This window comes from Sebastes fasciatus, chromosome 18 (genome assembly GCF_043250625.1).
Source record: "Sebastes fasciatus isolate fSebFas1 chromosome 18, fSebFas1.pri, whole genome shotgun sequence".
Classification (NCBI taxonomy): Eukaryota; Metazoa; Chordata; class Actinopteri; order Perciformes; family Sebastidae; genus Sebastes; species Sebastes fasciatus.
In genome coordinates, this window is record NC_133812.1 from 14701965 (window position 1) to 14719028 (window position 17064).

At 38.2% G+C, this 17064-nt stretch overlaps 3 protein-coding genes across 3 annotated transcripts; all 3 read right to left on the minus strand.

Annotated features, from left to right (window-relative positions):
• Positions 1-352: 352 nt before the first annotated feature.
• Positions 353-4291, minus strand: LOC141756465 (zinc-binding protein A33-like). Its single transcript, XM_074616181.1, has 6 exons — positions 3756-4291; positions 3480-3575; positions 3173-3403; positions 3049-3071; positions 2483-2601; positions 353-2295 (listed from the first exon to the last, which is right to left on the minus strand). The coding sequence occupies exons 1-6, from the start codon at positions 4158-4160 to the stop codon at positions 1790-1792; spliced, it is 1380 nt and encodes a 459-aa protein (XP_074472282.1). The 5' UTR covers positions 4161-4291; the 3' UTR covers positions 353-1789.
• A 1427-nt stretch (positions 4292-5718) lies between these two features.
• LOC141755996 (zinc-binding protein A33-like) lies at positions 5719-9766 on the minus strand. Its single transcript, XM_074615400.1, has 6 exons — positions 9108-9766; positions 8832-8927; positions 8525-8755; positions 8401-8423; positions 7835-7953; positions 5719-7647 (listed from the first exon to the last, which is right to left on the minus strand). Exons 1-6 carry the CDS (start codon positions 9510-9512, stop codon positions 7142-7144), a joined length of 1380 nt encoding a protein of 459 aa, XP_074471501.1. The 5' UTR covers positions 9513-9766; the 3' UTR covers positions 5719-7141.
• Positions 9767-11064: 1298 nt separating this feature from the next.
• On the minus strand, positions 11065-16270 carry LOC141756450 (zinc-binding protein A33-like). Its single transcript, XM_074616149.1, has 6 exons — positions 15376-16270; positions 13924-14019; positions 13617-13847; positions 13495-13517; positions 13099-13217; positions 11065-12899 (listed from the first exon to the last, which is right to left on the minus strand). Exons 1-6 carry the CDS (start codon positions 15778-15780, stop codon positions 12394-12396), a joined length of 1380 nt encoding a protein of 459 aa, XP_074472250.1. The 5' UTR covers positions 15781-16270; the 3' UTR covers positions 11065-12393.
• Between the last annotated feature and the right edge of the window lie 794 nt (positions 16271-17064).

Sequence of the window (17064 nt, forward strand, 5' to 3'; positions counted from 1 at the left end):
TCCTCCAAACAACCAGTTTGTGGCTCAGTGACGGTCAGAATATGAACCTATTAGTAAAAACATATCTACAGTATAAGTTCTTTTCAGAGTTCCCAGATTGTTAACCCCTTATTCCCTAACTTCACATTTGCTCCCTTGTTCATATGTGTATCATGTACTTGCATCACCATTAGTATAACTATATTACACTGTAAATTGGGAAGAATTATGCTGCAGGTTGAAGGCAGTAATCAAAAGTGTTAGCAAATAATCCTGTTTATGTGATTGGTTTCTGTGTTTCAATCGGTAGGCTACATTCTCTATCTTTAGACCCAAAAGGAAATAAAGGGAAATATTATGAAAACAGGAAAAATTGTCTAAAATTATTTTAATCAGTCTGATCACAAAAGATTTACATGATTAAACTCTAAAAGTCTACTTCAATAGCCGTAACAACAGTTGATATATCAAATCAAATCATAACAGCTTATTCATTTACGGAACATCATAAAATTACACTAAAAATTATTTTAAAAAATCAAACTTTCAACAGATTAATATATTTAGCCTTACCTCTACCAACCTGTATATCATACAATCTACATAATGAATTGTGTTAAATAGATTCTCCAGTGATTTAATATTGTACTTCCATAAAGATGGAGGAGTCACAAGAGCTATGAGAATGGTCAAAATCAATTATGATGATGATGATGATGATGATGAAGAATTATGATGATATATCGCATGATTGTCCATAGCAAATTAATCACACATTTTTTTATCTGTTCAAAATGTACCTTAAGGGAGATTTGTCATGTAATTAATATTCTTATCATCAAGGGAGTGGACAAATATGATTGCTTTATGCGAATGTATGTATATATCTATTATTGGAAAACAATTAACAACACAAAACAATGAAAAATATTGTTCAGAAACCCTCACAGGTACTGCAATTAGCATCAAAAATGTGCTCAAATCATAACATGGCAAACTGCAGCCCAACAGGCAACAACAGCTGTCAGGGTGTCAATGTGCTGACTTGACTGTGACTTAACCCAAACTACATTTGATTATCATAAAGTGGGCATGTCTCTAAAGGGGAGACTCGTGGGTACCCATAGAACCCATTTTTATCTACATATCTTTATTTACATACCAAAATTTAGCGAAAGCTTGGAGCGTTATTTAGCATCCGAATGCGACAAGCTAGTATGACATAAATGGATTCCTTAGGTTTTTTAGTTTCATATGATGCCAGTACCTTCACTCTAGATTTAAAACTGATCCCGGTACAACCTCCAAAATATTGGCAGCCCGTCCGATTTTTAAGAGGTTAATTAAAAACTGCACGTTGCGTTAATGCGTTAAAGAAAGTGGCGTTAAAAAAAAAAGTGCGTTAACACATTATTGTCACATTAACTTTGACAGCCCTACATTACACATCTGTTTTTTACACTCCGTGTTATATGTAAGCTGGACTTCATGTGTAAAATCAGGGGAATGCGCCTTAAAGGCAGACAAAGCCAAAAAGGAAACAAGGAAAGCCTACGTGATGACAGACAACACTAACATGTTATTGGTCACTGACATCAAACAGTTGATGTCAAGAAGTTACAGAGATAGACCAAGATGTACACAACTATACTGAAATCTGAGAAATATAAACTAAATATGGAAACAAAAAGAAGATAAAAAGATATTATACAGTACTAAAAACTGATATAGGCAACAAGTCCAGGATTTGCTAATGTAGATGATATCTTAAACACTTACGTTCCCAAAATAGGAGCGTAATGTGAAATGTTTATCTGGGTTTTCCTATCATCACTGAAATTTCAGCTGGAAGGATTTTTGCATTCAATCTAAAATATGGAAAGACTGTTTCTGTGAAAGTGTGTTTGATGGTGTGTACAGGTGTTTTCCTATCAAGGTCAAAAAATGATAGAATCCCTTGGTCATAGTCCAGCTGCACTCTGACCGTTTGGGGAAATGAGTTTCTAGATACAACTTTCACATAATCCTCTGGAGTAAGTTCATTCAGCATGTCAGTGCAATCGCTCATGTAGATGCCCCACATGTTTGTAGAGATGTTACCCTCAGCAGCCACACCAACAGTCCAATAGCCCCCCACCTCCACGTCCCAGCTGTGTTTTCCAGAACTAAAGCCTTCAGAGCCAAGAACCTCAGTGCAATGTAGCCTTTCTGGGTTATCAGGAAGCGGCTGACTCTTGTCACTTTCTGTCGAACGGGTCATGTGTTCGGATATAATCACTGCTATGCCACCAGTGTTTGGGTCCAGAGTTACAGGAGCTTCAGAGAAAAACAAATGGAAACAAAAGAGAAGGTTTATTGAGATGTTTAATAAAGTAAATGTATTTTTTTACTGAAGGTACATTACTGTGTATTCATAGAACAGCCTGGTGATAAAGTTTGTCAGTCACATGTATACGGCAGATTAAAATGTCAAAATATAGCAAGGCAGAAACACTTTGCTTACTGTACTGGATTAAGTTCTTCATCTTCATCCAGACTAGGAACAGCAGGTTCCCCAGGTGTTTGGCCTCATCGATCAGGGCTCCTGATGGAGTCTCTGGGTCTGGTAGCTTGCACCGATATCTGAGGGAATATTAGGCAGCCACACATTACCAGTCAAATATTTTGAAATTCCCCACATTGGTCACATTTTTGTTTGGTGCTGGTGCATATCTTAAAGATATAATCTTCACAATTTGTATCATATCAAACGAAATTTTCTGTATTATTCACGGCTGGTATTTATTCTTCTCTAGCTATAAAATGTTTGTCCGCCATTCCCATACAATGTAAAAATATTCATACAGTGTGTTTCACTTTTCCAAATTTGTGTCAGGTTAACATCCCCACCTTCAATCACAGGAAGTGCAAAGAAAGCAGCTCCCATCTCCCCTAAACTTTTCAATGGGATGCACTCAACTAACATCAGCCCTGCTTCAATGTTGAAATACAATGTTGAAGTTGCCACTTTCAAATGTTGTCTATTGTTCAGCTGTGCTCTGATAGATAGTGTTCAGGACAACAACTTACCGCCTCTTAGTGGATTTGACATTCTGTCAGATAAACACAAAACAAGATAACAAATCAATACCTATAATTGTTTCAAATATTCAATATTAAGATCATAATATGAATTAACAGAGTTCAACAGTACCAGTATAAATGAGACGTCCTCAGCTTTCATCTCCCCCTCTAAGGTTTTGATTTTGTCTGTGAGCGAGGAGATCTCTACCGTCAAATTAAAAATCCTGATGTTCATTGCTTCACTCTTGATTGTCGCCTCTCTCCTCACTGCATCAATCCTAGCAGCCTCCTCTGCTCGCAGGAACTGGTAAAGCTTCTTAAAATCCTCTTTGATGGTCTTCTCAGTCTGCTGAGCCTGGAGCTGAGGAGGAGAAACACATTGCTTTAAGTAACACATGTTGCTTTCTGCCTCTATAACCATTATGTCTGAGACTTACCATGATGTGGCCGTCCAATCTATCACAAGTGCGTTTATGAGCTTTAAAAGACCCCAGTTTGGTTTTTAAATGCATCGTCTCTAGCTTGAGTTGGATCTACAAATTAAAGGCGTACAGGTTAAATACATAGTAAACAGTGGATTAGTTACACAACACATACAGTATATGCCTGCTGTGTCAAGTGCAATATGCAATATTTCTAAAATGATGAAAACTACCAAACCCTAAACCTGTCTCAGTTGTTTTTATGAACTATATATATGTATATTTGCTTACCCTACAGGATTCTGCTGCTTCGTTGATGGGCACACAGTTGTGTGTCTTGTGTTTTTGTGCATCTCTACAAATCACACAGATGAGCTCTTGATCATCCAAACAGACGAGCTTGAGTTTCTCACTGTGCAGTCTGCAGATGTCCTTAGATCCTGAGTTAGCTCTCTTGATCTTTTCTCGTCTCAAGTCGTCAGACAGGTTTCTCAGTGCCAGATTACGTGGAGGCTGAGCCATTGGAAATATTTCCTTACAGACTGGGCATGTCTGGAGTCCACTCTGTCTCCACCACTCCTTAAGACAGTGCTTACAGAAGCTGTGACCGCACAACAACATAACAGGATCCTTAAATATCTCACAGCACACAGTGCAGGAGAAATCCACTTCTGTTGGTGATGCTCTAGCAGCCATTCTGTTGATTTCTCCTGCGTCTGTAAAAACTGCAAGCTTACTTTCACTTTCACAGATTCACTCGTATTTGCTCAGCCAGAGCTCAGGTTCAGTGCTTTTAGCTCCAAAAGCTTTCAGCAAACACTCGTGAATTCCTTGTTAAATTTAAGCGTCCTATTTACTGGATTGTCTTGCTTATTTTTGTTTTCAAAAACATTACCAAGAGGCCCGGGACAACCGTGGTGTTCAGAGAAACCGACTGTACTTTCACTTTAGGCTGCGTACATATGATGCGACGGAGGCGGGTGATAGTGACGTCAGTCTGCTGTGGTGAAACTACAATGTTCTGAAGATGGACTACAAAAGATGCAATTTCCCTCCGTGCGTTGTTAAATAGGTCTTTCAGTGACAGACTCCTTCACCTGCGGTGTGTGAAGAGAGATACCACAGGTCCTCCTCCTGCTGCTGGAACACTTTACATCAACATATAATAAAGGATTATGGTGAAAAATATCACTTCATTACCAAGGTTGGAATTGAAATAAACAAAGGATATATGATACATATAGAGTTAATTGTTCGAGTTAGGATCATATACTTCTTCCAAATTATTTTCGGACATGTAATATTTATTGATGTTGATTATTTGTTAATTGATTGTTTACTGTTCATTTTATTTTTTATTCTTGTTGTTTTTTTTACTGAGGTATTTGTTATATGTTCGAAATAAATAATGAATTAAAAATAAAGTGAAACCAAATGGTTGTCACTGTCCACTCATATTAAACATGAATCCCAATTAGCGTATGAGCGTATGAGAATAATATGCAAGATAAGCATATAGTTTGTTATTATGAATGGCCAATGCTGCGGCCACAAGGAATTGTGGGATGTTATTCTCTCTTCTCCTTTGGTAAAGGATGGTCCAGTGTATCCTCTGCTAAAGGAGATAAGAAAGGAAGCATTGAAGCTCCTTTCCTTAGTATTTGGTGAATTCGAACAGCTCTTGTCATGGCTGCTACTGAGGTACTTACGGTTCATTTCACTCCGTTAGGAACCTTCCTCATGGATGTATTAAAGGGACTGTTTGTAAGAATCAGAAATGCATGTTAGCAGCGACACCTGCGGCCGTTCACTCTTGATGCTTAAACCTAACCAATCCAACCAACAAAGGCAGTGAGTGGTAGCCAATCAGAAATAATTACCACCATCTTCCTCCAAACAACCAGTTTGTGGCTCAGTGACGGTCAGAATATGAACCTATTAGTAAAAACATATCTACAGTATAAGTTCTTTTCAGAGTTCCCAGATTGTTAACCCCTTATTCCCTAACTTCACATTTGCTCCCTTGTTCATATGTGTATCATGTACTTGCATCACCATTAGTATAACTATATTACACTGTAAATTGGGAAGAATTATGCTGCAGGTTGAAGGCAGTAATCAAAAGTGTTAGCAAATAATCCTGTTTATGTGATTGGTTTCTGTGTTTCAATCGGTAGGCTACATTCTCTATCTTTAGACCCAAAAGGAAAAAAAGGGAAATATTATGAAAACAGGAAAAATTGTCTAAAATTATTTTAATCAGTCTGATCACAAAAGATTTACATGATTAAACTCTAAAAGTCTACTTCAATAGCCGTAACAACAGTTGATATATCAAATCAAATCATAACAGCTTATTCATTTACGGAACATCATAAAATTACACTAAAAATTATTTTAAAAAATCAAACTTTCAACAGATTAATATATTTAGCCTTACCTCTACCAACCTGTATATCATACAATCTACATAATGCATTGTGTTAAATAGATTCTCCAGTGATTTAATATTGTACTTCCATAAAGATGGAGGAGTCACAAGAGCTATGAGAATGGTCAAAATCAATTATGATGATGATGATGATGATGATGAAGAATTATGATGATATATCGCATGATTGTCCATAGCAAATTAATCACACATTTTTTTATCTGTTCAAAATGTACCTTAAGGGAGATTTGTCATGTAATTAATATTCTTATCATCAAGGGAGTGGACAAATATGATTGCTTTATGCGAATGTATGTATATATCTATTATTGGAAAACAATTAACAACACAAAACAATGAAAAATATTGTTCAGAAACCCTCACAGGTACTGCAATTAGCATCAAAAATGTGCTCAAATCATAACATGGCAAACTGCAGCCCAACAGGCAACAACAGCTGTCAGGGTGTCAATGTGCTGACTTGACTGTGACTTAACCCAAACTACATTTGATTATCATAAAGTGGGCATGTCTCTAAAGGGGAGACTCGTGGGTACCCATAGAACCCATTTTTATCTACATATCTTTATTTACATACCAAAATTTAGCGAAAGCTTGGAGCGTTATTTAGCATCCGAATGCGACAAGCTAGTATGACATAAATGGATTCCTTAGGTTTTTTAGTTTCATATGATGCCAGTACCTTCACTCTAGATTTAAAACTGATCCCGGTACAACCTCCAAAATATTGGCAGCCCGTCCGATTTTTAAGAGGTTAATTAAAAACTGCACGTTGCGTTAATGCGTTAAAGAAAGTGGCGTTAAAAAAAAAAGTGCGTTAACACATTATTGTCACATTAACTTTGACAGCCCTACATTACACATCTGTTTTTTACACTCCGTGTTATATGTAAGCTGGACTTCATGTGTAAAATCAGGGGAATGCGCCTTAAAGGCAGACAAAGCCAAAAAGGAAACAAGGAAAGCCTACGTGATGACAGACAACACTAACATGTTATTGGTCACTGACATCAAACAGTTGATGTCAAGAAGTTACAGAGATAGACCAAGATGTACACAACTATACTGAAATCTGAGAAATATAAACTAAATATGGAAACAAAAAGAAGATAAAAAGATATTATACAGTACTAAAAACTGATATAGGCAACAAGTCCAGGATTTGCTAATGTAGATGATATCTTAAACACTTACGTTCCCAAAATAGGAGCGTAATGTGAAATGTTTATCTGGGTTTTCCTATCATCACTGAAATTTCAGCTGGAAGGATTTTTGCATTCAATCTAAAATATGGAAAGACTGTTTCTGTGAAAGTGTGTTTGATGGTGTGTACAGGTGTTTTCCTATCAAGGTCAAAAAATGATAGAATCCCTTGGTCATAGTCCAGCTGCACTCTGACCGTTTGGGGAAATGAGTTTCTAGATACAACTTTCACATAATCCTCTGGAGTAAGTTCATTCAGCATGTCAGTGCAATCGCTCATGTAGATGCCCCACATGTTTGTAGAGATGTTACCCTCAGCAGCCACACCAACAGTCCAATAGCCCCCCACCTCCACGTCCCAGCTGTGTTTTCCAGAACTAAAGCCTTCAGAGCCAAGAACCTCAGTGCAATGTAGCCTTTCTGGGTTATCAGGAAGCGGCTGACTCTTGTCACTTTCTGTCGAACGGGTCATGTGTTCGGATATAATCACTGCTATGCCACCAGTGTTTGGGTCCAGAGTTACAGGAGCTTCAGAGAAAAACAAATGGAAACAAAAGAGAAGGTTTATTGAGATGTTTAATAAAGTAAATGTATTTTTTTACTGAAGGTACATTACTGTGTATTCATAGAACAGCCTGGTGATAAAGTTTGTCAGTCACATGTATACGGCAGATTAAAATGTCAAAATATAGCAAGGCAGAAACACTTTGCTTACTGTACTGGATTAAGTTCTTCATCTTCATCCAGACTAGGAACAGCAGGTTCCCCAGGTGTTTGGCCTCATCGATCAGGGCTCCTGATGGAGTCTCTGGGTCTGGTAGCTTGCACCGATATCTGAGGGAATATTAGGCAGCCACACATTACCAGTCAAATATTTTGAAATTCCCCACATTGGTCACATTTTTGTTTGGTGCTGGTGCATATCTTAAAGATATAATCTTCACAATTTGTATCATATCAAACGAAATTTTCTGTATTATTCACGGCTGGTATTTATTCTTCTCTAGCTATAAAATGTTTGTCCGCCATTCCCATACAATGTAAAAATATTCATACAGTGTGTTTCACTTTTCCAAATTTGTGTCAGGTTAACATCCCCACCTTCAATCACAGGAAGTGCAAAGAAAGCAGCTTTCATCTCCCCTAAACTTTTCAATGGGATAAACTCAGCTACCATCAGCCCTGCTTCAATGTTGAAATACTATGTTGAAGTTGACACTTTCAAATGTTGTTTATTGTTCAGCTGTGCTTTAATAGATAGTGTTCAGGACAACAACTTACCGCCTCTTAGTGGATTTGACATTCTGTCAGATAAACACAAAACAAGATAACAAATCAATACCTATAATTGTTTCAAATATTCAATATTAAGATCATAATATGAATTAACAGAATTCAACAGTACCAGCATAAATGAGATGTCCTCATCTTTCATCTCCCCCTCTAAGGTTTTGATTTTGTCTGTGAGCGAGGAGATCTCTACCGTCAAATTAAAAATCCTGATGTTCATTGCTTCATTCTTGATTGTCGCCTCTCTCCTCACTGCATCAATCCTAGCAGCCTCCTCTGCTCGCAGGAACTGGTAAAGCTTCTTAAAATCCTCTTTGATGGTCTTCTCAGTCTGCTGAGCCTGGAGCTGAGGAGGAGAAACACATTGCTTTAAGTAACACATGTTGCTTTCTGCCTCTATAACCATTATGTCTGAGACTTACCATGATGTGGCCGTCCAATCTATCACAAGTGCGTTTATGAGCTTTAAAAGACCCCAGTTTGGTTTTTAAATGCATCGTCTCTAGCTTGAGTTGGATCTACAAATTAAAGGCGTACAGGTTAAATACATAGTAAACAGTGGATTAGTTACACAACACATACAGTATATGCCTGCTGTGTCAAGTGCAATATGCAATATTTCTAAAATGATGAAAACTACCAAACCCTAAACCTGTCTCAGTTGTTTTTATGAACTATATATATGTATATTTGCTTACCCTACAGGATTCTGCTGCTTCGTTGATGGGCACACAGTTGTGTGTCTTGTGTTTTTGTGCATCTCTACAAATCACACAGATGAGCTGTTGATCATCCAAACAGACGAGCTTGAGTTTCTCACTGTGCAGTCTGCAGATGTCCTCAGATCCTGAGTTAGCTCTCTTGATCTTTTCTCGTCTCAAGTCGTCAGACAGGTTTCTCAGTGCCAGATTACGTGGAGGCTGAGCCATTGGAAATATTTCCTTACAGACTGGGCATGTCTGGAGTCCACTCTGTCTCCACCACTCCTTAAGACAGTGCTTACAGAAGCTGTGACCGCACAACAACACAACAGGATCCTTAAATATCTCACAGCACACAGTGCAGGAGAAATCCACTTCTGTTGGTGATGCTCTAGCAGCCATTCTGTTGATTTCTCCTGCGTCTGTAAAAACTGCAAGCTTACTTTCACTTTCACAGATTCACTCGTATTTGCTCAGCCAGAGCTCAGGTTCAGTGCTTTTAGCTCCAAAAGCTTTCAGCAAACACTCGTGAATTCCTTGTTAAATTTAAGCGTCCTATTTACTGGATTGTCTTGCTTATTTTTGTTTTCAAAAACATTACCAAGAGGCCCGGGACAACCGTGGTGTTCAGAGAAACCGACTGTACTTTCACTTTAGGCTGCGTACATATGATGCGACGGAGGCGGGTGATAGTGACGTCAGTCTGCTGTGGTGAAACTACAATGTTCTGAAGATGGACTACAAAAGACGCACTTTCCCTCCGTGCGTTATTAAATAGGTCTTTCAGTGACAGACTCCTTCACCTGCGGTGTGTGAAGAGAGATACCACAGGTCCTCCTCCTGCTGCTGGAACACTTTACATCAACATATAATAAAGGATTATGGTGAAAAATATCACTTCATTACCAAGGTTGGAATTGAAATAAACAAAGGATATATGATACATATAGAGTTAATTGTTCGAGTTAGGATCATATACTTCTTCCAAATTATTTTCGGACATGTAATATTTATTGATGTTGATTATTTGTTAATTGATTGTTTACTGTTCATTTTATTTTTTATTCTTGTTGTTTTTTTTACTGAGGTATTTGTTATATGTTCGAAATAAATAATGAATTAAAAATAAAGTGAAACCAAATGGTTGTCACTGTCCACTCATATTAAACATGAATCCCAATTAGCGTATGAGCGTATGAGAATAATATGCAAGATAAGCATATAGTTTGTTATTATGAATGGCCAATGCTGCGGCCACAAGGAATTGTGGGATGTTATTCTCTCTTCTCCTTTGGTAAAGGATGGTCCAGTGTATCCTCTGCTAAAGGAGATAAGAAAGGAAGCATTGAAGCTCCTTTCCTTAGTATTTGGTGAATTCGAACAGCTCTTGTCATGGCTGCTACTGAGGTACTTACGGTTCATTTCACTCCGTTAGGAACCTTCCTCATGGATGTATTAAAGGGACTGTTTGTAAGAATCAGAAATGCATGTTAGCAGCGACACCTGCGGCCGTTCACTCTTGATGCTTAAACCTAACCAATCCAACCAACAAAGGCAGCGAGTGGTAGCCAATCAGAAATAATTACCACCATCTTCCTCCAAAAGACCAGTTTGTGGCTCAGTGATGGTCAGAATAGGAACCTATTAGTAAAAACATATCTACAGTATAAGTTCTTTTCAGAGTTCCCAGATTGTTAACCCCTTATTCCCTAACTTCACATTTGCTCCCTTGTTCATATGTGTATTATGTACGTGGAACACCATTAGTGTAACTATATTACACTGTAAATTGGGAAGAATTATGCTGCAGGTTGAAGGCAGTAATCAAAAGTGTTAGCAAATAATCCTGTTTATGTGATTGGTTTCTGTGTTTCAATCGGTAGGCTACATTCTCCATCTTTAGACCCAAAAGGAAAAAAAAGGGAAACATTATGAAAACAGGAAAAATTGTCTCAATTATTTTAATCAGTCTGATCACAAAAGATTTACATGATTAAACTCTAAAAGTCTACTTCAATAGCCGTAACAACAGTTGATATATCAATCAAATCATAACAGCTTATTCATTTACAGAACATCATAAAATTACACTAAAAATTATTTTAAAAAATCAAACTTTCAACAGATTAATATATTTAGCCTTACCTCTACCAACCTGTATATCATACAATCTACATAATGCATTGTGTTAAATAGATTCTCCAGTGATTTAATATTGTACTTCCATAAAGATGGAGGACTCACAAGAGCTATGAGAATGGTCAAAATCAATTATGATGATGATGATGATGAATTATGCTGATTAATCGCATGATTGTCCATAGCAAATTAATCACAATTTTTTTTATCTGTTCAAAATGTACCTTAAGGGAGATTTGTCATGTAATTAATACTCTTATCAACATGGGAGTGGACAAATATGCTGCTTTATGCAAATGTATGTATATATCTATTATTGGAAAACAATTAACAACTCAAAACAATGACAAATATTGTCCAGAAACCCTCACAGGTACTGCATTTAGCATAAAAAATGTGCTCAAATCATAACATGGCAAACTGAAGCCCAACAGGCAACAACAGCTGTCAGGGTGTCAATGTGCTGACTTGACTGTGACTTAACCCAAACTACATGTGATTATCATAAAGTGGGCATGTCTCTAAAGGGGAGACTCGTGGGTACCCATAGAACCCATTTTTATTTACATATCTTGAGGTCAGAGGTCAAGGGACCCCTTTGAAAATGGCGATGCCATTTTTTCTCACTAAAATTTAGCGAAAGCTTGGAGCATTATTTAGCATCCGATTGCGACAAGCTAGTATGACATAAATGGATTCGTTAGGTTTTTTAGTTTCATATGATGCCAGTACCTTCACTCTAGATTTAAAACTGATCCCGGTACAGCCTCCAAAATATCGGCAGCCTGTCAGATTTTTAAGAGGTTAATTAAAAACTGAAAGTTGCGTTAATGCGTTAAAGAAAGTGGCGTTAAAACAAATTTGCGATAACACATTATTGTCACATTAACTTTGACAGCCCTACATTACACATCTGTTTTTTACACTCCGTGTTATATGTAAGCTGGATTTCATGTGTAAAATCAGGGGAATGCGCCTTAAAGGCAGACAAAGCCAAAAAGGAAACAAGGAAAACCTACGTGATGACAGACAACACTAACATGTTATTGGTCACTGACATCAAACAGTTGAAGTCCAGGATCTGCAAAGGTAGATGATATCGTGAACACTTACGTTCCCAAAATAAGGGCGTAATGTGAAATGTTTATCTGGGTTTTCTTATCATCACTGACATTTCAGCTGGAAGGATTTTTGCATCATGACTAAAATACGGAAAGACTGTTTCTGTGAAAGTGTGTTTGATGGTGTGTACAGGTGTTTTCCTAACAAGGTCAAAAAATGATAGAATCCCTTGGTCATAGTCCAGCTGCACTCTGACCTTTTGGGGAAATGAGTCTTTAGATACAACTTTCAAATCATTCTCTGGAGAACGTTCATGCAGCATGTCATCGCAATCGCACATGTAGATGCCCCACATGTTTATATGGATTTTACCCTTAACAGCCACACCAACAGCCAAATAACCCCCAATCTCCACGTCCCAGCTGTGTTTTCCAGAGCTAAAGCCTTCAGAGCCAAGAACGTCAAAGCCGCGCAGCCTTTCTGGGTTATCAGGAAGCGGCTGATCCTTGTCGCTTTTTGTCGAACGGGTCAAGTGTTCGGATATGGTTAATCCACTGCTGCCAGTGTTGGGGTCCAGAGTTACAGGAGCTTCAGAGAAAAACAAAATAGAAACAAAAGAGAAGGTTTATTGAGATAATTAATAAAGTAATGGTAATTTCTTTTACAGAAGGAGTTACAGTGTATTCATAGAACAGCCTGGTGTTGCATTGACGATAAAGTTCATCACTTACAAGTACAATGCAGAATAAAATGTAAAAATATAGCGAGGCAGAAACACTTTGCTTACTGTACTGGAATAAGTTCCTCATCTTCCTCCAGACTAGGAACAGCAGGTTCCCCAGGTGTTTGGCCTCATCGATCAGGGCTCCTGATGGAGTCTCTGGGTCTGGTAGGTTGCACTGAGATCTGAGGGAATATTAGGCAGCCACACATTACCAGTCAAATATTTTTAAATTCCCCAAATACACCTTTTCCAAATTTGTGTCAGGCTAACATCCCTACCTTCAATCACAGAAAGCACAAAGAAAGCAGCTTCTATCTCCCCTAAACTTTTCAATGGGATGCACTCAGCTAACATCAACCCTGCTTCAATGTTAAAATACAATGTTTAAATTGACACTTTTGTAGACTCTGTAGATCATTTAAATGTGCTTTAATAGATAGTCTTCAAGAAACAACTTACCGCTCCACAGTGGATTTGAAATTCTGTCAAATAAAGAGGATGACAAAAAATCAATACCTCTAATTTTGTTGTAAATATTCAATATTAAGATCAGAATATGAATTAACAGAGGTCACCAGTACCAGCATTAAGAAGACGTCCTCAGCTTTCGTCTTCCTCTCTAAGGTTTTGATTTTGTCCGTGAGCGAGGAGATCTCTGCCGTCAAATTAAAAATCCTGATGTTCATTGCTTCACTCTTGATTGTCGCCTCTCTCCTCACTGCATCAATCCTAGCAGCCTCCTCTGCTCCCAGGAACTGGTAAAGCTTCTGAAAATCCTCTTTGATTGTCTTCTCAGTCTGCTGAGCCTGGAGCTGAGGAGGAGAAACACATTGTTTTAAGTAACACATGTTGCTTTCTTTCTCTATAACCATTATGTCTGAGACTTACCTTGATGTGGCCGTCCATTTCATCACACGTGCGTTTATGAGCTTTAAATGTCCCCAGTTTGGTTTTTAAATGCATCATCTCAAGCTTGAGTTGGGCCTACAAATGAAAGGCGTACAGGTTAAATACATAGCAAACAGTGAATTAGTTACACAACACATATGTCTGCTATGTGCAATATGAAGAATTGAATAACTATAATCCAGCATAACTATTCTTAGTCTTCTTCTTACGCCACATTTTTTGTCACGCTACTCCTCTCGTAGCGCTGCCAATACATGCACAAAAAACACATCAAAACTTGCGTAATGATTGGGAATGGTGTGCTATGACTTTTCTCAGATATTCACCTTGCCATTTTCATAAAAATCGCAAAAAACTGTGAAAAATATCCCCATAGAGAATAATGGGAAATTGACGTGAAGAGAGCTCAAAAACACTCCTCTTTGAGGCCATATTGATTCGCCATACTTTATCGTAGAAAAAGGATTAAAAGATTAAACTGTTCACGAGACTTGGGATTTCATTGGGCCATATGAGCATTTTGATAGCTGGCACAGTTTTCACGAAACCGCAGTTTACGTTTCGGGAAATTTTCAGACCGTGTCATATTTTATAATGGGTGTGCATGGGACAGAATATTCAGAGCTAGAGTGGATGACATCACAGCTAGAGTGGAGAGAAGCTTTAAAATCTTCATTAAAAATATCTTAAAACTGCTCCCATTCCCATAAATTTCACAAATCATACATAATTTCTGGTCTAAATGTTGGAAATATTGTGCTGGTCGCAGACATGTAACTATGGAATCAAACGGACTTACATATAGGCACTCATGTTAACACAGACCAAAAAAAAATTTGGTGAACAACACACAGTACCAGTTTTCTAACCTGCTCCCATGCTCCCATATTTGACACTACACACACGTGTTCTGCAGGGTGTTTTCTCTAAGATGATATTAATATTTTGGCGATTGGACTCACGGTTTTTGACTGGAAAGCAGGGCTTTGACAGGTAGTTTTGTACAAAATCATGCGTCAAATCTGTCTTAAGATGTTTTCTGCCCCTCCCCCCTCCACTCCTCACGGTGCCCAAATCACCATGGCAACCAGTGATGTGTGTATGTGTCACTGGCACACATAGGTCACACATAGGCAACACATAGGCCACACATACAGTAGGTCACTCATAGGCCACACATAGGTCAGGTTAAACTCGCACTGTTGCAAACAAGCTCAGGATGAGGCTTGTTTTTCAAAATAAAAGCCCCATAGAGTAACTTGTATCTTAACAGGAAGCTCAGGACGTGGGATGCGTATCAAGTACCAGGCACAATGTCATAATTTCTCACGAAAATGTGTAGTTATTTCTAAAATTATAAAATTATTAAATTATTAAAATTATTAAAACTATCCTATGTTTTTTATTAACTATATATATATATTTGCTTACCCTACAGGGTTCTGCTGCTTCGTTGATGGGCACACAGTTGTGTGTCTTGTGTTTTTGTGCATCTCTACAAATCAAACAGATGAGCTGTTGATCATCCTGACAGAAGAGCTTGAGTTTCTCACTGTGCAGTCTGCAGATGTCCTTGGATTCGGAGTTAGCTCTCTTAATCTTCTCTTGTCTCAAGTCGTCAGACAGGTTTCTCAGTGACAGATTACGTGGAGGCTGCGCCATTGGAAATATTTCCTTACAGACTGGGCATGTCTGGAGTCCACTCTGTCTCCACCATTCCTTAAGACAGTGCTTACAGAAGCTGTGACCGCACAACAGCACAACAGGATCCTTAAATATCTCACAGCACACGGGGCAGGTGAAATCCAATTCTGTCGGTGATGCTCTAGCAGCCATTCTGTTGACTTTTCCTGTGGCTGTCACACTACAAACGTACTTTCACAGATTCACTTGTATTTGCTCAGCCAGAGCTCAGGTCCAGTACTTTTAGATCCAAACGCTTTCAGCAAACACTCAGAAATTCCCTGTTATAAAAAGATAAACGTCTATTTTACTTGATCGTCTTGCTTATTATTTGTTTTCAAATACATTACCACGAGCAGATTTAGGTGCTGACTTCTCACTTCTTCCTGTCTTCTGTGTGATAAGGGAGGAGTTTTTGCTTTATTATACCTGCAGTTGTGTCCTGCCCTGTGCAATAAATAGAAACACACTCATCTGGTTTTGCCTAATGAGGAAAGAAATGATCTTGTTTATCCGATTGGTTTCTGTATCACAAAATGGCAAATCATATACAACCTTTTACACCTCACTAGTGTAAGGGAGGAGTAACATTGAGATTAAAAGTGCAGACACAGATCAGGGTAAAAGGTCACTGTGTTTTCATAATGTTGGCATTATGTTTTTGGGTTGTCCGTACCATTCTTGTGAACGAGATATCTCAGAACGCCTGGAGGAAATGTTTCCAAATTTGGCACAAACGTCCACTTGGACTCAAGGATGAACTGATTATAATTTTGTGGTCAAAGGTCACTGTGACCTCACAAAACTTTTTTTTTTGCCATAACTCAAGAATTCACGTGCTAATTATGACAATAAGATAAATTAGAAAGGGCTATTTAACGCATAGAGATTTGATCACATTTTAACATAAACACACATTTTATTTCAGCATCTTTTTCTTGGCAGTACTCTCACACATCTCTTTCTCTCATGCACACACATTCACATTACAGCACACACATCAGCTACACACATCAAACTCACAGCAGTGAAAATCAGAAGTGATTTGCCCCTTTGACCGCTGCAGCAATAGCTATCAAAGGCTAACTGCTTTAACATGATAGCACACACACCACCATGTGGCCAGCTGATGTGGTATACTCTTTATCCCCTCTCTCTCTCTCTCTCTCTCTCTCTCTCTCTCACTGTCTCACACATAGACTTTAAAGGAGAACACTTCATGAATCTGTCCTACACTGTGCAAACTGTGTCCTCTCCCTTTCAGTCTCCTCTGACAGCACAACACGATTTGTGGATTTTAAGCTGCTCCAATTATGCAACATCTCAATAGATAAAAGCTTAATTGTAGAATTTATTTTATCATTTCTGCACCAACATTCAGTCTTAATCACTTTTGGTTCCATGTGGTTGATATGTTTTGGTGTCTGTGTGTAAAAA